This window comes from Maniola jurtina, chromosome 6 (genome assembly GCF_905333055.1).
Source record: "Maniola jurtina chromosome 6, ilManJurt1.1, whole genome shotgun sequence".
Taxonomy (NCBI): domain Eukaryota; kingdom Metazoa; phylum Arthropoda; class Insecta; order Lepidoptera; family Nymphalidae; genus Maniola; species Maniola jurtina.
The window spans coordinates 3,166,957-3,190,797 of NC_060034.1; the positions used below are offsets into that span (position 1 = coordinate 3,166,957).

At 37.3% G+C, this 23,841-nt stretch overlaps 1 protein-coding gene across 1 annotated transcript in view; it reads right to left on the bottom strand.

Moving 5' to 3' along the window:
- The window catches only part of LOC123866067 (hemicentin-2-like), a 220,567-nt gene that overhangs the window by 63,574 nt on the left and 133,152 nt on the right, over window positions 1-23,841 (bottom strand). Inside the window, exons 3-4 of the mRNA XM_045907389.1 lie at window positions 19,364-19,526; window positions 8,105-8,301 (exon numbers count right to left, since the gene is read on the bottom strand). Coding sequence (XP_045763345.1) covers window positions 8,105-8,301; window positions 19,364-19,526 — 360 coding nt within the window. The remainder of the gene's footprint in view (window positions 1-8,104; window positions 8,302-19,363; window positions 19,527-23,841) is intronic.

Genomic DNA, 23,841 nt, shown 5'->3' on the forward strand with positions numbered 1-23,841 from the left:
GTCAGGGTTCGATCCCAGACACGCACTTCTAACTTTTCGCAGTTATGTATGTGCATTTTAAGCAATTAAATATCAATTGCTTTAACGGGGATGGAAAACACGCTTGTAATATTCTCAAATATCTGTGGACTCTGTCAATCTGCAATTAGCCAGCTTGGTGGACAGTGGGCAATCTCTTCTCATTCTAAGGAGTTCCGTGACCTGGTAATGGATTAATCATATTGATTATTTTAATCTACTTATGAATATGTACAATTGAATTCATAATAACTAGCAGTAAATAAAAAGAAATTATTCATTGTTGTCTTCTGATGATTTCAACATTCCGATTTTAATACTTAACGTTTAAATGGCATCGCATTGTACTGATTTATGCAAAAAAGACAGAAAGGCTTTAAATAAATGGTAATTTACATATTTTCACGTGATTGGAGGCAATCGTATGTCGCTACTCGATTTATTGGAGTAGTTCGGAAACTGTGCAGTGTCATATAATATGATATATTTTAAATATGTGTCCCATTATTTTAATGTATTAAGTTTTTTTTTTTAATTCACTATAGGCAAGCGCTTGACCACAATCACATCTGATGGAAAGTGATGATGTGGTCTATAATTTTATGACATTTCACGTGAAACTATTCCAAATTATCTATTTATTTATCATTGTATTAGTTAATAATATGTTTTCTTGTAAACTTGTTGTGGTGAATGTTGTGTTCACTTGTAAATAGCGACTACATTTAGTAAGTAAGCTTAGACTAAGTACTATTTTAAATGTATAATGTAAGTAGCTGTAAGTGAACCTAATTAATAAAAATAAAAAAAACTATCAAACGGCTGAACTGATTTTCTTGGATTATACCTAAGAACACTCTCGATCAAGCCACCTTTCAAACAAAAGAAACTAAATTAAAATCGGTTCATTAGGTTAGGAGCTACGATGCCACAGAAAGATACATAGATACACACGTCAAACTTATAACACCCCTCTTTTTGGGTCGGGGGTTAAAAAAGACGGGACAGAAGAAGTTGGTCAAAAATAGTTTAATAAAATATATAACTCGACGGTAAGACTATTAAAAATAATCCCTGTTTCAAAAGCTTTCAAGTAATCACTTTGTTGAGTTTTAAACGTTGGTAGTCATTTCGAAAATTATTCTGACATACAAAACCATGCATCCTATTACTCGAGCCCATATAAAATCGACGTCATTATTTTCCATGGAACTAACGGAGAGTTTTAAGTTTCCCCGAGGCAATAAAACCCCTATTAAGCTTGCTTTTATCTCCAACAATAATAGAACATTTTATTGTTCTATCCCTTTTTATTGCTGATGGCATATAAACACTTGGCCACTGTCTGCGTTTGGGATTTATAAAATAAATGGTGGTGTGACGACATTAGAATTTTGATGACGAGACACAGTGGATTTAGAGCGAATCTGTTTACTCTAAATTGTTTTAAAATTCTAATTATACTGCTCAGCGAGCTTTCGCCCGCATTACGCTTTTAAACTGTAAAGGTTTATTCTCAAACTACTAGTTTATACAATTATTGTATAGTGAGTAACACGGTATTTGCCAATGTCAAAATTAAATTATTTCTCAGCGATTATTAAACAGAGGGTCTTCCAAAATACGTAAAATCTACGTCCTTTGTTAGTTATAAGTGTAATAATCAGTTTAGATTATCGATTAAACGTCAAATCATTGTGACGTCACATGCCAGTATTTTATAGAAGCTCGGATACCAGCGCGCGTTTTGACGTTTGATAAAAAGATACTGATTTGACTAGTTGTTGTAGTATTGTGTAGTAATCTCTAGTTTGTACAATTATTGTTTAGTAATTGCTATGTTATTTACTATAGACCAGCAGGAAGAAATGGCGAATGCTCGTGAGGCGTATAACATCTGCCGCGAAAACGTCTCTTCGTGATGACCACGACCGCTCTGCCAAGAGTGTTACGACAAAGAAGAAGAAGATGTTATTTAATAAAAATAATCTATATTCATACTTACATAACATTAGCTAACAAGCGACCTGATCTACAGTGTCACTCAGCGAGATAAATTGACCTTTGTTAAGCGTTTCCCTTAATAAAGGAATCTGAAATGAAGAAATCCGCTCAAGAACGAAGATCTCAGACAACAATTAGGTATGTCAGAGATCCTCGTTCAGAGATCAGACCAAACCACCAGCAGACTGAAGCGTCAGTATAGCCATAGTTGTCATCAACGAAAAATCTATTATTTTATTCATTTTCCAGCGATCAGGATAAATATTGATAAATTCGATTCATAAGAAGGTATGTAAAATTAAATAAAGAAAATTGAATCCTATTGAGATCATATTATTTGACACATGATAGCTTTCCGAATAATTTCAATAAATCAGCTTCACAGTAGGTACGATCGCTTGCAATCACGTGAAATTATGTAAATTATGGCCCTCACATCTCCTCGGTAATAAATCTGTTCAATTCGACGCAATTTAAACGCTTAACGTCTCATAAATAAATGTATATCATTATCTTTTACCTACTTTTATTTTTATCAACTAACTTTATTTGAAAGTCCATCCAGTTCTACCCCGCACCACTTACAGTTTCCACTGATATGTACGTAGTGGAGATTTCGAGCACTATGATTGGCCAATTCACGGTCCGCTCCGCTTCACTCCGCTAAGCTACGCGACAATGGAAACGCTCCCTTAAGGTTTAAGCAAAGCATACAATTCGCATCAAAAAATCTTGTTCAAATGGCCAATCTAGTGCGCACTACATGCCTAGAGATCGTTGAAAATCATAATGAAACTGCAAATTCGATTTAATTTTTGATCTTTGCAAGAAATTAAATTCCATCTTCTAAGTGCTCATTTGTGCAGTAAGTGCAGAGCCCAAAAAACTAGACGTCTTTAGATACATTTTAGTTTTACAAAACAAATGAATCAAGATTTTCACTGAAGAAACCAAGAATAGAAAATATCATAATACCTTGGGAGAAACCAGTGTAATCCTCCAAATCAAATTAGAGCATTGTAGCAAAATTGAGATATAGTATTCCTCTCTAGAGATAAGGGATCATTTTTCGGTAATAGGTATAAAGAAATAAAGCAACAGACTACCTTTTGTGAATGTTACTTTTGTCAGTTATTACGAGGTTTAAACGTAAGGGCGCGTACACATCTGGCGAATGTGCGCCGCGAATGCTTCTGTTTTGAAAAGGGTAATAACTTGGTCAGTAGTACAAACTTTGCGCGCCACTTATGTGCAACCCACGCGCAAGTTACGCGAAACGCGAAAACGGCGCTTGCGCTATAGCGCGCGTACGAGGGATAAATAAATGAAAGAGCAACCTGATAACCATGCGCGTGATCTTCAACCGTTCAGAATGTGTGTGTAAACGCGCGTCACACGAGCCTTGCGTGAGCTATAATTAAAGAGACACACGAAACAAAGAACAAAAAAAAACCGACCAAATGCGAGTCAGACTCGCGCACCGAGGGTTCTCGGGTATTTTTTCCGACATTTTGCACGATAAATCAAAAACCATTGTGAATGAAAATAAATAAAAATCTGTTTTAGAATGTACAAGTAAAATCCTTTCATATGTTACCCCACTTGGTATAGTTATCTTACTTTGAAAATTGAAACATATTTTAATTTTTTTTTTAAATGATGTGACCACAAATTCTGTATACCTGACAGTTCTCTATAATGTTCTCAAAGGTGTGTAAAGTCTGCTAATTTGCACTTGGTCAATGTGGTGGATCATTTTCTCATACTGAGAGCACAACCATACTCTGTAGTGAGCCGGTGAAGAGTTGACCATAGTATGAAAACAGTTGCAGTAACTGTAAGACATAGGTATACAACGCGCGTGCATTAGTCTTGTGCATTCGCGGTGCACATATCAGATGTGTACGCACCCTTAACAGTCGGTCTAGACTCTAGACCACGGCCATTTTATCTGAAATTTCATCAAAAGACCCCTTTACTTAATATTAATGCCCTACTTTGACAAAGCGGCTGAAAGCTTTAGAATCTAACCTCGACGTGATTTTATAAATGTACATTACGTAAACCCCTCGGTAACTATTGTTTGAAATAAATTATATCGTTCTTTCTTATTATATTTTTTGCTTTACCAAGATTTTTTGCTAAATGAGTGTTTAGAATTGTATAATTTCAAAATTTCTGGTTTGGTTTGGCCATGGCTGATTACCATCCTACCGGCAAAAATGTGCCGCCAAGTGCCTGCAATGCCGTGCAGAAACCAAAGGGGTTGGCAGTTTTCATCTTACACTGCATCACCACTTACTACCAGGTGAGGTTGTAGTTAATGGTGAGTAAAAAATAAAAATAAAGTGAGTGAAACCTAGCCTAGCCTAGTGGTTGATCAAGACGTCGAGCTCTTGTTCGGGAGGTCGAGAGAATGGATCTCGGCCATATACTTTTAACTTTTCAGAGTTGTGTGCGTTCTTTAAGCAAAAAATATCATTCGTTTTAACGGTGAAGGAAAACACCTTGAGGAGACCTGCATGGTCGAGTTTTCCATAACGTTCTAAAAGGTGTGTGAAGTCTACAAATCCACACTGGGCTAGTGTGGCCTAAGCCCTTCTCATTCTGAGAGGAGACCCGTGCTCTGTAGTGAGCCGGCCATGGGGTGATCATGATGATAATGAGGTGAAACGGTTTAGCATTAAGTATTTACCATAAAACAGTTTATAAAAAAAGACTATTCCTATAAAATTTAAAATTAAATTGTAGCATAATATTTTTGTAAAAGCAAAATTATTTCATTTCGTTGCAACGCTTGAGATTTCGAGACGTTCTTTTAAAATACGGAACATAAAAATACAAAAGTATTATGATTCGCATTTCATTCATTGCCTGTAACAATGTTTTCACCGGGGTGCCCAAGGGCTTTTATATTCCGCTTCAATAAACAGGAATTTGCGCTGCATATTTAAGAAGCCTTGCAACTCTGCACCGGGATGGGAATATGAAATTGTCGCCAATAAATATTAAATGGCGCTACGGAATGCATTGGGTGGGAGGGGGTTGAATAATGATTATCTCATTGTTTAGTAGCTAGACTAACTTGAGCTATTCAATTAAATTATTATTGACTGAGGGTTAGCCAAGTTTGTGCAAGGTATCAAACAATTAGGAATTTTATTTTAAACCTTAGTATTATTATTTATTAATTTTAGTCAGTATGTACGTACCTAATTTTAAACACATTTATTGTTTAACTTTGATCATGATATTGTACGTCAATACAGTAAAAGTTCTAACTAAATTTCTAAAAATTTATCATACGTTCAGTTACGTGTAGTCGTGTAAATATATTATAGGTACATACACATAATGTATGGTGACATGGGTTTCGTCACCGAATACAGATCTTTTCACACAAAAAACTAATGGAACAGTGATTCAAGAGTCCAGAGAAAAATCTTCGCCATTCCGTCGTCAGCTCTTCAACGAGTGATTGATTCGTTTTTAACTAAAAGGTTATTTATCAAGTTGAACATCTCGGATTCTTGTTCGAGGACGGCGATAAGTAGGGGAGTAAGATTACGCCGCGTTACAGTTAAATTATGAGGATTACGGGCACCTTCTATTTTCGGTTGGCACGTTTTAGGTTAGGGCGCCTTCTGCGCAAAGTACCACGCGGAGCAAACAAAAATGCACAACTGCAGCGCTACATCCGCGCTGCGGCCGCGCATCGGTTAATCGATTTTTTTGGGTTCCGTATCTCAAAAGGAAAAACGGAACTCTTATAGGATCACTTTGTTGTCTGTAAAGCTTTACCTGTACCTCTTATTTATTTATTTTTATGGATAATAGTTTTTGATTTATCATACAAAATGTTGGAAAAATACCCGAGTACAGAACCCTCAGTGCGCGAGTCTGACTCACACTTGGCCGGTTTTTTTATATGGACAAAGCAGCGCGGAGGCAGCGTAGCAGCCGCGCTGCCTCCGCGCGGCGCTTTGCGGCGACTTTAATGTTGTTTTAGGAACAAGACCAAGTGTGCTTTCGGTACTATTATATTATATTTATAATCAACATCCCGATTCCCTATCCGATATCGAAAGTAGGTCCCAGAATTATGCAATTTTTCAAAAAAAAAAAAACGGTAGCCGCGTTCCCCTTCTCGAAAAAAATCTCTGAAATATCTTTGGAAATTAGAACCATTACGGCATGTAATGTAATGGTTCCAACCAACCATAGAACCAGAGAAACTATATCTAACCACAACCATAAGAATATTATTGCAATATTATGATTTTTTTGTAAATGTATGTCAGCCATCTTTAATTTGAAAATGGAAAATAAATTTTCGTACTCAGCTCTCTCCTCAATCTGAATAATAAATACATTCTTAATTAAAAACTTTCTAATGATAGTTTCTAGGGCAGCTTCTTTTGACCCCGTTTTAGCATTTGATTTGAAGTTATTCTATGAAATTAAATTATACGAGTATGTACATAATATGTCGGTACGTAGATTTGATATTTAATTGCCTTTGATTGGCAGACTGTTAAGGAATGTAAATTAGAGAGAAACTGTATTAACGTTAGTAAACAATTAAATTATATTCAAGACTGAATGTAGTATTTGATTTGTCTCTGAGTACGTTAGTCAGTAAGTAGTTATTCATATTTTAACATGTCAAGCTTTTTTATGGACGATGCGATGGACCGACGGGTACAATTTTACAATGCGCATTCTATTCCTTTGATCAAAATCAGATCAAGATACAAGATATTAAGAAGTAGAACCAAACAAACAGATACAAGGCTAGAGCAGTTCGAACAACCTGCATGCCTGAGAGTTATCCATAATGTATGTAAAGGTCTTTGTGTGAAGTCTGCCAATCCGCATTGGCCAGCGTGGTAGAGTATGGCCAAAACCCTTCTCTCTCTGAGAGGAGACCCGAGCTTTGTAGTGAGCCGTCGATGGGTTTATCGTGATGATGATGATGATGATGACATTGATATATCTCAGCCTTATCATACCCTTAAGTGCCAGCCACACAGGCCGCGTATACGTCGCGTAAGCGTATACGTAGCGCGTACCATTGCGTTGTAATGTATGGAACTGTATGAGACATGGCATACCGCTTGCGTGGCGTGAACGTTCGCGTAGACGTAATGCGAGCAGTTATGTCTATGGATTCAAGCGCGTCACTACGCTTACGTGCTTGGTGTGAATCGGCTTTAAAATACAATTATTTTACAACAATGATAAGAACTTACTCTGCAATAAAATAATCGTATGTATCTTACTTAAACTTCAATTTAAACAATCCTCAACTTACAACTGGAATCGGACAGAACTTAATTTCCAATCGAGCTCTATTCCTAACAAATACTGGACCTAATATATTTGGGCCAATACGTGCTTCACGAGGTTCTTTGATAAACTTTGAGTGCGGAAGTTCAAGAGAACTCCATGATTCAATGAACAACTTGCTGATAGAGAGAAGCGCGCACTTTTAACTTGAAGTCTGAGCGTCGCGTCGATAGGGATAGTTTCGCGGATACGGAATGACATTATAAGGCTGATTTTACTCGCAAATCGACTTTGGTTTGATTTCAATCAAGATGGGTGTGTGTGTACTAGCTTTTTACGGCCTATCCGTTTAACCGATTTTGACGAAATTGGGTACGGAGATAGCTTGTATCCCGGGTAAGGACATAGGCTACTCTTAATCCCGGAAAATCAAAGGGTTTCCACGGGATTCTTAAAGGCCTAACCATTTAACCGATTTATATGAAAGGTACAGAGGTAAATTGCATCCCGGAAACTGACATAGACAACTTTTATCCCGGAAAATCAAAGACTTCCTACAAACAAAGATTTTTAAAAAACCTTAATTCACGCGGACGAAGTCGCGGGCCTCATCTAGTCTAGTACATTTAGAGCCTCAATAGCTCAACGGTTGAGGAGCGGACTGAACCCGTTGCACTATTGTCGTACCCCTGGCACAAGCTTTACCTAGGGGAAAGAGGAGTATTAGTCATGATAAGCATGGCTAATATTTTTTTTAAAGGAATAAAAAAAAAAGAATTTATAATTAGCTCACCTATAACATGAAGCACGAACTTGTAGTTCCTGGTGGGTGACACTTTGAAGTCGACTCGACAGCGGTAGAGGGCGCGATCTGTCGGGATCACATCGTGTATGCGCAGGGACGAGTGAGGGGTGGCGTGCCAGCGCGCGCGACCCTCGAGCGACGCGTCGGCCCAGTGCGCGTCGGGCCCTTTGGCTCTACTGTCGTAGCTGCAAAGAAGATTAAATAAACTTAGGCAAGTTAAAGACCTGGAGAATGGCACAGGCTACTTTTTAGGGTTTCGTACCTCTAAAGGGAAAACGGAACCCTTATAGGATCACTTTGTTGTCTGTCTCGCTGTCTGTCTGTCTGTCCGTCCGTCCGAATCAGGGGCAAGTAGGTAGGTCTTATAGCACAAGTAAAGAAATGAATCGTAAAACCGTGAATTGGTGATTAGATCATTAAAAAAAAAAAAAAAAATGTTTCAATTTTCAAAGTAAGATAACTATATCAAGTGGGATATCATATGAAAGGGCTTTACTTGTACATTCTAAAACAGATTTTTATTTATTTTTATGCATTATTGTTTTTGAATTATCGTGAAAAATGTCGGAAAAATACCCTCGGTGCGCGAGTCTGACTCGTTCTTGGCCGGTTTTTATCCCAGAAAATTAAACAATTCCTACCGGATTTTTAAAACCCTTAATCCACACGAACGACGCCGCAGACGTCAGCTCATCCATACTAATATTATAAATGCGAAAGGGTGTCTGTCTGTCTGTCTGTTAGTTTTTCACGGTCCAACAATTCAACCGATTTTGATTAATTTTGGTATAGAGTTAGCTTACGTCCCGGGAATGGACATAGGCTACTTTTCATACCGGAAAATCAAAGTTCCACCACCAGACCATATCTGAGCCTAATTAATAATAATAAATTCCCTAATTGACCCTGCCGGGGTTGGAACCCGGGACCTAGCACATAACTGCATATGAAAGGCCTTCAAAAACTTTACATGAATGTTTATATGGCACACAATGGTGTAAATATTTGAAGTGTAAGAATCAAATAACTGAGAAAAACGCTGCATGAATATAACGTATTGAATATTCGTAGAATACGACTATTCAAGTCGTAGAACTCGCAAAATGAGCAGCCGTAAAGAGCGAAGTATGAAAACTTGTATTAAGAGCCATCTTACAAATGTTTACTTCAATTTGTCTCAATCAAAACTTATCAGGGGGCACGGCAGTGCCCCCGCCAAGACGAGCCAAACGGCGGCCGGGGCGCTACGTACCTTTTTCTCGAAGTGTTTCGCCGTATTTTCGACCCGTCATAACTTCGGTCTGGATGACGCTAGAAAGCTGAAATTTTCAGTATAAGGTGTCCTCAGCAAATTTACTAAATATACTAAATATCAAATATCTAGCTTTTATGGTTACAGATTTATTGATACCTAAAATACGCAGATTTCGTCCCTCACTGATGATCATCAAAACCTCTACTCAAAACCTCTAAGGTACTTCCCGAAGTCCTAGAAGACTGAAATTTGGTATGTAGACTAGAAATTGACTACAAACTACAGGAAAATTAAGAAATTGGAAATGCCCCCCCTCTACGCCTCTTACGGGTGAAGCAAATCTGTAAAATCTGTCGCTAGAAAGCTGATATTTTCAGGATAAGATGTCCTGGGCAGATTTATTAAATGCATTGAGTATCAATTGTCTAGCTTTTATAGTTTCAGATTTATTGACAGTCAAAACTTCTAGTCTGTAATTCTAGGGTACTTCCCGAAGTCCTAGAAGACTGAAATTTGGTGTGTACACTAGAAATTGCATACAAACTACAGGAAAATTAAGAAATTTAAAAATTTCCCCCTCCACTCCCACGTATAAGGGAAGCAAATTATTTGTAAAGTCTATCGCTAGAATGCTGATATTTTCAGGATAATATGTCCTTGACAGACTTATCAAACGTGCCAAGTATCAATTGTCTACCTGTTATGGTTTCAGATTTATTGCCATTCAAAACCCCTCTAGTCAAAAGTTCTAAAATACTTCCCTAAGTCCTAGAAGACTGAAATTTGGTATGTAGGCTAGGGATTTCATTAAAACAACAGGAAAATAAACTTTTCCCAGTCTGTACATTTAAAAAATGTGTTTCCTGAAGTCCTAAAAGACTGAAATTTGATATATCTGCTTTAAAATTGAGTTGCAAGATTCCACCCAAACAAACATAGTTACATACATTGCAAGAATAAAAGCTTTTAAAAAAAGAGGTAACGATAGAGAGCGGGCCATGTAAATGATGTAGGTACCTACAAAAAATAGATCCAAAAAAAAATCTAGGGCACCTGCCAAAAAGAAATGAAATCCCACCAAAAACATTTCATGTAAAATGTTGCCAAGACTCACAAGTTCATAATGCTTTCACTGTTAAAAAGTGATGAGATCTCTAGTAGAGCCAAGCCCCTAGCTGAGCTTAGAATTGCGCTGCCCATGGGACCTATCCCAAGTCCAAAGTATATAGCTCTTAAATGCTCTTGAGTATATCACATTTATAACAATAAAGAACAAATAACTCTACTTACAAGCTCTGATTTTACAAACCCTAAATCTTGATTAAAAAAGTACGGCTTGGCCGTTTAATGTTCGTGAAAGCATTACATGGCATAACATATTATATTAAGGTCATAAGGAATAGTTTGTTCGACAATTACTAATTTTTATTATACTTCATGATTGTCGCACAAGCTATTCCGGGCTTAAATGTCATATCAGATAAAAGTACCACGAACATTAAACGGCCAAGCCGTCCTTTTTTAACCAAGATTTAGGGTTTGTAAAATCAGAGCTTGTAAGTAGAGTTATTTGTTCTTTATTGTTATAAATGTGATATACTCAAGAGCATTTAAGAGCTATATACTTTGGACTTGGGATAGGTCCCATGGGCAGCGCAATTCTAAGCTCAGCTAGGGGCTTGGCTCTACTAGAGATCTCATCACTTTTTAACAGTGAAAGCATTATGAACTTGTGAGTCTTGGCAACATTTTACATGAAATGTTTTTGGTGGGATTCAAACTTACAAAAGATCAAAGAGAAACGGAAATTGCAAGGTAACTTGTATATTTCTTTGAGTCAAACCCAATACATCCGTAGATAAATTCGTATTGAAACGAAAGCCATGTTAGAAATCTCAATGGACAAAGCAACTCCAGAGATCTTTGAAAGAATTTTTCCCCGGTTAAAACAAACAATAGTTATTGTTCAATATCCTTAAACGAAATGGCATCTTAAATAAATCGAATCGAATACAATCGCAAAAAATATCAAAGGTAATGGAAGTAAAGGATTTTTGTGTGCTTAAACTTTTTTCCGACATAAAAAGAACAAGTATTTATATATTATTATATCTTAGATAAAGGGGTCATAGGTCATTTCTTTTTATCTCATCATCACTACCCATTACGTACCTATAATAAAATAATTATAAACGCATTTATAATAGGTATGGGTAGTGATGATGGGTAGTGTGTTTGTTTACTGGTTTGGTGGTTTATCCTTCAATCACGTCATAGCTTTTTTTACTCAGATACAAGTTAACCCTTGACTGCAATCTCACTTGGTGGTAAGTGATGATGCAGTCTAAGATGGAAGCGGGCTAATCTGGAAGGGGTATGGTAGTTTTATTAAACCTATACCCCTTTGGTTTCTACACGGCATTGTACTAGAACGCTTAATCGGTTGGCGGCGGCTTTGCCGGTAGGGTGGTAACTAGCCACGGCCGAAGCCTCCCACTCATAAGACCACAGCGCTTAACACTGCGCCAGGGAGGTTGTCAAAAGCTATCGACTTGATTTTTTGCAAAGGTAAAGTCTAAGACCTAGGTAAGGACCTAAAGAGTGACATAAGCTACTTTTTATAACGGAAAATCAAAGAGTTGTCACGGGATTTTAAAACCTAAATCCATTCGGGCACAGCTACTTATGTGATAAGAACATTATAATTATCCTGAATCATTTATTTCCTTCAAAAGTTACGATAAATTCGCATAAGGCTCCATACTTTGGAAATGAAAACTTTCTCACTCATAAATATTTCATAACGGAGCCGGCTTACGGCCTGCTAACTCGGCCGAGTTCTTTGTGTAGCTCCGAATGTAATGCTGTCACATTGAGGTAAACTGACGGCAATGATGTAGGATATAACCACGTTAAAATAAATTGTGAATACACATCATGGTAAATTGTAAAAAATACAAGATACCAGTCCTAGCTTCGGTAATACCGAGAACTGATTTAATTACTTATTACTACTACCGGTACACCTACTTGTCCACACACTTTTATGTATAAGGTAGGCCAGCGCTGCAGTACCAGTTTTCAGTCCATTCCTTAAGATTCATTTAGCTACTTCTGAATATAAATAAAATATCTTTATATTATTTAAAAAAACTGACTGACCGAGTGACTTACTGATCTATCAACGCACAGCTCAAACTACTCGATGGATCGGGCCGAAAGGCATGCAAATAGCTATTATGGAGTAGACATCCTCTAAGAAAGTATTTTGTAATTATTACCCCCAATAAGGGAGTTAAATAGGGATTTGGAATTTGGGTAGTCCACGCGAAGTCGCGGGAATAAGCTGTAAACATTTAACTACAAAGCAATCTGTGGTTCCGCGGCTGGCCATCCTAAATGATGAATGACCCCAATTTCGATAAATAAGACTTCAACATGGGTCCGTAACTAGCGGTTATTTACTAAAGCATCATCAATCAAGATCGATTGAGCAGGAGTAATACCCAATATTATATAAATTCGTCATAATCCGTCATTGCTGCGTGATCATTTACCAGGAAATGTTCAGTAAGATAATACTAGTACAGCTATGAGTTTAATTTATCACCTAAACGCACAATATTGTTTAGCGCACAAATCGTTTTTTGGATTCCGTTTATACACGCTAAGAAACCACCCTAGGGTGTAACTCGGCAGCGTGGGTCTATTTATTCACCCATAACTAAAAAAAATACTCTATTTCCGTTAATAAGATTGATGTCTAGACACATTTTTTCAGCAAACACCTTAGTGTGGATGTTTTAGGGTGTTTTAGTGAAAAATGTGGATATTTTAGTTACTTAAAAAAACTTTATAGCCATATTCATCATCAAATAAACATGGACCAGAAAGCGCATTGTTGGACTACCCCCCCCCCCCCCACTAAGTGGACGGACGACATCATTATTTCATATTAATTTATTTAAAAACAGCTTAAGTTCTAAATAATAAAAGAAAAAGATAATAAAGACAATCTGTCTCATTCCCCTGTTAAAGGAAAAATCTTTTTTCTTTTTTCGTTCGTTTACTTAAATTATTATTCTCGATGGAATTATTCTTCGGTTGATACTGATTTAAACTTAGACTAATTTAAAAAGATAGACAGAAAATGGAACGCTAAACTGAACGAAGCCAGCATGGAATCACTCATTTCAAATTTCCATTTAATTATGAACAAAATCAATAAGTCGGATTTTACATCCAAAAAGTGTGGGTTTCTGATTTTTATTTTATTCATAAATACAAAGGTACCCAGCGACGGAAAAACAATTTTTTTTATATTCAAGTGTTTATTAAGAGTTTAGTTTTAAGCTTTATATTGTGTGAAACGTTTTAATCGCAAGCGTTTTGTCTATCACTTTTCATAAGTCTCAGACTTTAACCTTATCTATTGGAAACCAACAGCTTTGACCATTATGATTCCGACGAGCTTTATTTTCTTCTTACTCATTGAAGCAAAATTTTCTTTTTGCTTTGTCAATATTATTATTTTGCTATAATTTTTTAAGGTATCTTATTTTCGTCCACAGCATCCAAATGTTAACAAAATTCAATGGTAAAAATCATAACATGTACTTACAAAACATTTTTAGTCTTATTTTTGAGAGAGGTTTACTTTTAGTTATTAAAGAGTAGATGATGCTCGAGACTTCGTTAGCGTGAATATACCTAAGTTATTTAAAAAATCCCGTGGGAGCTCTTTTAATTTTTTACCTAAATCCGTGCTGGGCCAGCGTGGCAGACTATGGCCTAAGCCATTTTACTTCTGAGAGGAGATCTGTGCTCATTAGTGAGCCGGCAATGATGATGATCATGATGGTAAAGACTACCTAAATTAACAAACTCACTTGCTTATAATATCCGAGCTACTGGACTCACCATTATAGTTTTATTTATTTATTTTATTCAATGGAAACTTATCGAATTATTTTACTCTCACTCAATGGCTATATTATTTTGCGCTGCAAAATAATACAGTGGACCCCCGGTAATCCGGCCCCTGTCTAATCCGGCACCCCCTGTAATCCGACAAGTCTATTTTATTATTGAACTAGCTGATGCCCGCGACTTCGTTCGCGTGGATGTAGGTTTTTTAAAAATCCCGTGGGAACACTTCCGGGATAAAAAGTAGCCTATGTGCTAATCCAGGGTATAATTATCTATCTCCATCCATAATATTAACATAATCTGTTCAGTAGGTAGTTTTTGCGTGAAGGAGTAACAAACATACACACACATACATACACACAAAATTTCCCCTTACTAAAATTAGTGTGATGTGATGTGATTTACTTTTGACATACATAGTGAAGTACCTACTTATGATTTGTATTTCAGAGTAGGTATGAATAACATATAGAATCTTATCGTTGGATCTTTAATTTGTCGCATCACAAGGTCTCTTTTGTAAAAAACGCCGGACTATAGGGTTCTTACGCAGTACTCTATAATCCGACAAATTCGATAGTCCGACACTGCCCTGCATAACGTTTGTCGGATTACCGGGGGTCCACTGTATAGCCATTATAGAGAGAGATTAGAGAGAATAGAGAGTTGCTTATGATTTCAAATCTTACCACTGCGCGAGGAAAAAATGAGTCTTCATTTCGGTTAACACATTTTGTTTCTCTCATATTACCATCACACCCAATTGCCAGGTCTATTTCGTCTTATTACCCCATCAGTCCGGATTCATGGTTCAATCCCAGCCTAACAGTGTGCGTGCATATTTTATAAATCGCTCAAGCGCGCATTTGATATTCATAAGCGTTCCCGAGTGTATGCCGAATTAGTTTCCGCGCGATCCGGCGATGTAATAGACTAGGATATAATATACTAGATCTAATCCTAGACTTCGTTTACCTAAGCCAATGAAATTACCTGCTCTAAAAATATACTAGCGACCGCCCTTAGCTTCTATCAGCGAAAGTAAAGAAAGAAGGAAAGAAAGATTGTGCCATACATTACATCTTATAAGTTGGTTGGCGCTTCCCTTGAGCATTAAATAGTACTTGTATAAATCCTATTTATTTCCGATCTCGTGAAGATTTCGAAAACTCCATCCTTATTTATTGTCTACCTACCTTCATAAAGGGAACTTTTTCAAAATTTCAGCCTGAGTTCAAGAACTTGGGCTGGAGTTATTGAGTCAGCACTTTACTACATATTAAAATTAATTAAAATCACTAGCAAACAGGCTATAAAATTATGAAAATTTTGGGGAAAATAAATAAGTGTGAATTAAATCACAAATAAATTCTACATTTTTTAAATTAAACGGTTTTATTGTCCAAAAATTTAATAATGATGCAGATAATGTACTTAAAAATAAAAATTTGGTAGATACCATACGAGTCATCGTACCACCTCTTCTCACCAATCTAGAGCATTGATCAGCCTAAAAAATCATGGAACGAGTCAAATTTCTATTTACTCAGATTACGCTACGCCCCACAATTTTGTTTTAGTCTTAGTAGAATCACACTAATATAATAAAGGCGAAAGTTTGTATGTGTGTGTGTGTGTATATGTTTGTTACTCCTTCACGCAAAAACCACTGGACGGATTTGGCTGAAATTTGAAATAGAGATAGATAATATCCTGGATTAGCACATAGGCTACTTTTTATCCCGGAAAATCAAAGAGTTCCCACGGGATTTCGAAAAACCTAAATCCACGCGGGCGAAGTCGCGGGCATCGGCTAGTAATAAATAGTACTTGAACTTGAAATCAAAAACGACTGGGGCTGCGAAAATTCTCAAAAGCAACCCCCAAAAGATAGTTAACAGTAACTAACCGAGGGAATATTGTGCACACAAGTTGTTTCTTCAGCTTAATCGTTGTTTAGTATGCACAATGCGGAGAGGGCTATTAATATTTCAAAGTCACTTTTGTGATATAAGTGGACTTTGCATTTTTGATGTGTCGACAGGGACACACCGTTGGGGACCGTTTGCGGGTCGTATACATTCAAAAAAGCAAACGATGCTTATTACTGGGTACATTTATTTTGAACGACCACCAGTCAGATTATTTTATTCTTTGTACTTGAATGTTTTTTATAGTTTTTGCAAGAAATTATTAATATCTTTGTGCTGCAAGTAATTTCAAAACTCTCTTATCTCATATTAAAGAGTTTTAAATAACTATAATTTTATAACTAAGTGTGCTTACATACTTATACGAAGCTTAAGTTTATAAGTCTATACCTAGGATCTTAAGTAGAGGTCATAAGCTTCCCAGAGGACACGCTTGAGTATTTTAGTAGGATCTACTAGAGACGGACCCTTTCACAGGCAGTATGTGCAAAATCGCATGAAAAGCCTGTTTATATGTTAGCTACCTTACTTATCCTAAAAAAAGTAATGTGTTGTTTCTTGTACCGTGGCACGGAACCCTTCGAGCTTGAGTCCGACTCGGACTTAACTGTTTTTTTTGCTTTTTATTTAGGTAGGGAACTCCAAAATGTTGTATAGTTCTGCGCTAAATTACATTTTTAACCCCCGACCCAAAAAGAGGGGTGTTATAAGTTTGACGTGTGTATCTGTGTATATATGTGTCTGTGTATCTGTGTATCTGTCTGTGGCACCGTAGCGCCTAAACTAATGAACCGATTTTAATTTAGTTTTTTTTTTGAAAGGTGGCTTAATCGAGAGTGTTCTTAGCTATAATCCAAGAAAATCGGTTTAGCCGTTTGAAAGTTATCAGCTCTTTTCTAGTTACTGTAACCTTCACTTGTCGGGGGTGTTATAAATTTTTAATTTACACTAGTTACGAGACATTTCAGCGCGATTAATAGCCTCATCGGGTGACAGAAGGGCTAGCTCATTTTTTGCGCAACGGATCAACCTGGCTGTCCAGCGCGGAAATGCAGCCAGTATTCTTGGCACCATTCCACGCGGCCATGATTTGTTAGTAATTAGATAAGGCTAGCTTTAAGTTTTATTGTAATATTTTCAATTTTTTTTTTTTTTTAAATACAAATATATTTGTACCTCTCGTGATCGAAATAATAAGCACTTTAAATAAAACCACGTTTTCTTAATTAAAGCAGAGATAACCTTACTTGATATTTTATTCCTGCCCACCTTATTGCGTTCCACAAACACAGTCCTTGGCGTAACACCACAAAGTAGGATTCGGCTTAGCAAAGATTAACGTCGGTTTTGGTTTACGGGAACGAGATTACTCGACTAAGTAGGCCAATCGTCAAATTTGTAGCCGTCCTTAAAGCGGTCTTTATTAAAACTTCCCTAGGTGTTCTGTTGCCTTGGTTAAATGGAAATTGTTCGTTTTATACATTCACGTTTCAGCCCCTATTTTCTGAATTATCCAAGAGACTGATTAGTGCGCTGTAATTTCTTACTTACTGATTTTTATTCTACTTTAGAACTAAGCTCAAAACCCACAACTAAGAAAATAATGCTATTTTCAAGATAATAAATTACTATTAGGCAAATAGCAAAACCATGATATTTACCAGAACAAACCTTTGTCAAAATAATAAATTTCAATATTAGTACATTTGGTAAAAAAACCTGTTTACCCAAAAATTGGTTTTTGGGTTAGCGCCAAAAAACATTGGATTTTGAGAAACTAAATTTTCTAAAAAAGTATGCTGGCAGTGCCAAGGTTTTGAAGTTCGTGACATACTTTTTTTTTGCAATAACAAAAACTAATTTTGAGGTTAGCGGCATTTTAGTAAAAAGACGGCAGCATTTTGTAAACAACAACACCAAAAAAAAAAAACATTTGTCCACGACAGCACAAAGTTACCCATATCACTGGCACACTCAAACGCTTAATAGTACAACGATAAGCGCGTACATAACGTAGGTACCCAGTCTTATCGTTTTCATAGCTTAGTCGCTAACAAAATGTCACGATACCTCATGGAAGGTAAAGGTCATAACTCATTAAAATCACCTGGCACCCGACTTGCACCACCTCGCCTCGTGCGGTTAGTATTCTTTAAATGGACTCCTATGGAAATACGCTCTCTACATCAATTCCATAGCATTAGAGGATCGCCTCGCTCGCAAGCTGTCCACCTGCGGACGATGAGTCAGCTTTCCTTGCATTGACTACTCAAGTGGACCGCGCTGTATCTTTCAAGTGATTCACGGGATTCACGCGTAGACCTAGTGCCAATCGCTGACAGACTAATTGAGTGGACCACGCGATTTACACTCGTTGACCAAGCGACATTTACTCATTGACCACGCGAAGTTCACTGCTGACAAGGTTGCGCCCACCCGTGGACCACTTGCAGATAACTAGTGGATGCTGAACGATGAGGTGGTCTGGTTTTTTAATGCCTCTTTTAAGAGGGAGCTGCTTTCCCCGATGTGATTAGTCGGATACGTTATTTGCGTCATTAATAATTTTTATATAAAAATTTACTGGTGCTGGTCAGGTGCTGGGTGGATCTAATAAGCTATGACCTTTATCGTTTCATAGTAAAGTAAGTACGTAACGAAATGTCACGATACCTCAGGTTAAAGCGCGTGTTACACGGAAACTTCGCGTCCCTACCTGAAAGCTTGAAGGGCGTTGACAAATTGTACGTCTTTGAATACTTCCGGCGTTTAAATACGGTCTGCTTATTATTTCACGCTACACCAAAATCTAGTGGAATTGACTGGTATATTCGTTTTAGAAAATAGAGGACGGGATTTAATTTTAATTCAGTTTCATACACGATTTTCAGAAATGCCACGCAATGAAATTGAGTTAGTTATTTGTTTGTGTGTAGCCTTTACAATTTGCGATATACGCAACTTGAAGACTTTGAAGTTATACTATAAACCCATAATATCCCATAGTAAATCTTCTAGGTAAGCGCATCCCATCTTAGGCCATATCATCACTTTCCGTCAGGTGTGATTGAAGTCAAGCACATGCCTATAATGCCTATAAAAACCTCACATAAAAAAAAAAAAAAACCTCACCTGTATATAGGTACATCGTTTTTATACCACACGACAAGTAGCAATGCATCTGGTGGCTGCGGCGACCTAGTGTCGCAGGGCAGTGTCGCATCGCCTCCCGCCACCGCTGACAAGTTGACCGCGTCGAGTGACTCCGCCCACACGCTTGGACCCGGTCGCAGACCTGTTGATGAAAAATTACTCGGTTATAATGCTTACTTGCATTTATTTATGCAGTGCAATACATAGTGGAATCACCCTCCATGTAAATGTTAAACAAAGTACAAAGCCAAGATCTGGGTTGTTCAATATTTTTTTTTAAATATAAAGGATTGGGAGAAATTATGTAATCAGAACAAGGAAACTGATGCAGTGTTTCCACTAACTAACCACAATAATAATTTTATCATCATCATGATCAACGTCTTGTAACCACGACAAAATACAAAACTTTGTCCTGTGACACGCGGACAGACAGACAGATGGACAGACAGACAGACAGACAGACAGATGGACAGACAGACAGACAGCAGAGTGACATTAAGAGGGCTCCGTTTTTACCCTTTGGGTGTGGATCCCTAAAAAGGGACTAAAAAGTTGCAGAGAGTACGTTAACCCCTGCCCATTGCAAAGCATTTTTCGACCTAACGAAAAATGAAGTAAAATCTAAAAATAAATATTACTATGTTATAGGTCAACTTTTATTGCTATTGGGTTTGACAGTGATCAAAAGTAAACTTTTATCGTCAAAAAATACAAAATTCTTAATTTTTATGAAACACTATCGAAAAGTTGAAAACGCAAATGTTTTAAATCGAACACGTGTATGTTTTTATTTTTCAACCCAATTTTTTGCCGAGAAAATAATATATCCATCAAATTGAAATGCGTATGCAAATGAATACAACGTTTCTCGTGTATTGGTGTTAATAAAAATTTATTGACGTTTTGATCGCATGGAGCTCGTTTTTCAAATTAATTGGAAGATGGCTGAAACCTAGTGCTTACACCATTCATGTCAGAGGAATCGTACTCATCAATGAATTCCATAATAGCCATGTCACTACGTTGAATGAAAAGAGTATACTATAATTATTAACTATATTTATGCTTTCCAATAATTTCTCTTAAACTATATTATTTGACAACAAGATAGATAGATAGTTTTTATTGCACACGATAACGTGTAAACGAACAACACAGAAGGAAGAAAACAGAAAAATCAATTGTGTGCAAAGGCGGCCTTATTGCTTAGAGCAATCTCTACCAGGCAACCTTTGCTGAAAGGTAAAGCTAGTGTTGGATAGTACCAAGTTGCAAAGAATTATTCGAAATTTTGTAGTCTGTTATAAAATCGTTAAAAATTACTTTATAATATACAAAAAACATAACATAAGTTAATTTTCTAAATAAACTAAGCTTCACCTGACATGGGCAAAAAATCAAAATATATAAAAGGAAAAGATGACTGACGGAATGATTGACTGACTGACTGACGATCTTTCAACGCACAGTTAAAACTACTGGACAGATCAGGCTATTTGGCATGGATATAGATATTATTATGACGTAGACATCCGGTAAGAACGGATTTTCAAAAATTCAACTCCTAAGAGGGTAAAATAGGGGTTTAAAATTTGTGTAGTCCACGCGGATGAAGTCGCGAGCATAAGTTTATTTATATTCACTATAGATACGCGCTTGACCACGATCACTCCTGATGGAAAGTGATGATGTGGGCTAAGATAGGACGCGTTTACCTAGAAGATGCCTATTCGCTCTTGTTTTAAAGAAAAAAGATAAAATTAAAAGTGTTGAACATTTTATCATAATAGGTTAAACGCTTATAAAATTAATATACTTAGCACAAATGACTCCAGGTTAGAATAATTAACGGGTCCACTTAGAATATTGTGAGAAACGCTCGTTTAAATAAATAACAAATTAACACAATAAAAATGCCTTCTTTATCGTACAATGAGACAAACACTTCTACTGTGCTTCTACTGTTTATTTTTTGCTTGTTTTTCTCTTTGAGAGGATAACCGTTTATACTATTATTTTTCTTCTAAATTGGCATCGTTATGCCAAAAATCTGTGCGTTTTAGGGTTCCGTATCTTGAGAGCACCAACGGGACCCTTTAACTAAGTTTCCGCTATCCGTCTGTCTGTCCGCCCGTTTGTCTGTATCTCATGAACCGTAATGGGTAGTCAAGGAATGTGTATTTATATTGTCGCTTTAATAAAAAATAAAAAAAATAAAGATGACGTATATCAAAATGGCCGCCATGCAAATTAAATAATTTAAAAATACATGGTGCTATAACATCTCGTACGATGTGGTACGGAACCCTTCGTGTGCGTGGCCGACTCGCACTTGATTGGTTTTTTGGAAAGTTCCTTTTGGCGACACTAAATTGGTTTCATTTGAAAATATCGCAAGCCTCTGCCGGCTACCTTTACAAGCGTGTTTGGGAACGTTAAATTGTACGGAATCGCATAAGCTCTGTTACTTTGCTTTAATTTACGGTTAGTTCTAATAGTACAGTATTATCTTGTTGTCTTTACGTTCGGAATTTATTGTGGCCACTTTTTATGTTACTTTAGTGGTGAAGTACGAGATTAGTTGTTGTTTTTGTTTTGCTACGAAAATGGTTTATTTGTACCAGAATTAATTATTATATTATGCATGCTTTACGTTTTCAAGGAAGATTGGAAATTATGTTGAAATTCATTCTCTATCTTTAGAAACTAGCTTTTACCCACGACTTGGTCCGCGGTAGGTATACATATATTATGGTATTTATAGCCTATATCACTTCTAGGTAAAGTAACTTTGAAATGTTAAAAGAATGATTAAAATCGGTTTAGCGATTTCAGAATTTATCGATTACAAACAAATATTATTTCCTCTATAACATTAAGGTACTATGGAGTAATACCTATACCTGACCCACTTGGGATATGGCGTAACCACTCTCCTTTCATTTCACTCTCGCACTCGCTTTTCCTGCATGTTTAGCAGTAGGGTGGCGGGCCGTGCATATCGCATGACGCATGTTGCACCACACAGATTTGTTTAGTTTAGCGGGATATAGCAAATTAAGCTTTTGGTTCCTTGTATATCATGGTCAAAGGAGGCTGACAGAAGAATTCAGCTGGGCTGGGCAGCATTTTCAAAGCTACGTCAGGTCTTCAAATCGTCGATACCGCAAAGCCTTAAGACTAAGGTCTTCAATCAGTGCGTCCTACCTGTGATGACGTATGGAGCAGAAACGCGGACACTGGCAGTTGGCCTCGTCCACAAACTAAAGGTCGCTCAGCGCGCTATGGAGCGAGCTATGTTGGGTATTACTCTCAGGGATAAAATCCGGAACGAGGAAATTCGCAGAAGAACAAAAGCGACCGACATAGCTCAAAGGATTGGCAAGCTGAAGTGGCAATGGGCGGAGGACCGTGTTTGGTGGCGCGCTCTTGGAAAGGCCTATGTCCAGCAGTGGACGCATACAGGCTGATGGATGGATGGATGGATGGATGGATATCATGGACTTCCGCAAAGTAACGTGTACTTCTATACAACAGCCTACGAGTATACTTAACTCGGCAAAATAATAACAATTCCGTACTAGATTTATTTCTTAGATACGCGATGTGACGGTTGCTCAGCGTCGAGCGTGAGCCATAACAGTTTTCGACAAGATTGCCCGAATTAGCATTAACCGATTATTGCGCCAACCGTCCAAGGAACCGCTCCGGTTCCCGATTCCCGTACGAAATCGCTCGCGAAATTTGAATCGTTCGTTTGCAGTGAATACCAAGCGTGATCGTGACAAATGGCCCGATTAACAATCCCGAGTCCCCGGCGAAGGAGATGGCGCGAATAACGAGCCAATATATCAAAGGATTTTTCAACACCCTGACGAGATTGAGCAATTTCCTATTTATTAATGAACTTAAGTGCAAGAGTCGTATTGGCTTTTGTCTTACTTGAGACCTCTTTTTCCTTTATCTTTTATGCCATAAAGACTTTCGCTAAACGTGAGTGGCAGATACAATTTTATTTTATGACAATGATACATACAATGAATATATTATCTATGTCCATTTTTAGGGTTCCGTACCCGATGGATGCCAACGGGTTCCTATTACTAAGACTCCGCTGTCCGTCCGTCCGTCTGTCAGTCTTTTAACGGGCTGTAACTCGTGAACTATAACAGGTAAATACCTGTATAATAATAATAATAATGGTACCTTTACCTGTTCACAGAATGTATAATAATGTGTGCCAGATCCTTTTTTCAACGCACATGCAAACTGTGGAATCAACTTCCAGCGGCGGTGTTCCCACTAGTTTACAACATGGGGTTATTCAAGGGGCGGACCAAGAAATTCCTGAAAGGTTGGCAACGCATCGGCGGTACCTCTGCTATTGCAAATGTTCCTGGCGCGGTGGTAATCACTTAACACTAGGTGACCCGCCTGCTCATTTGCTATTTTTT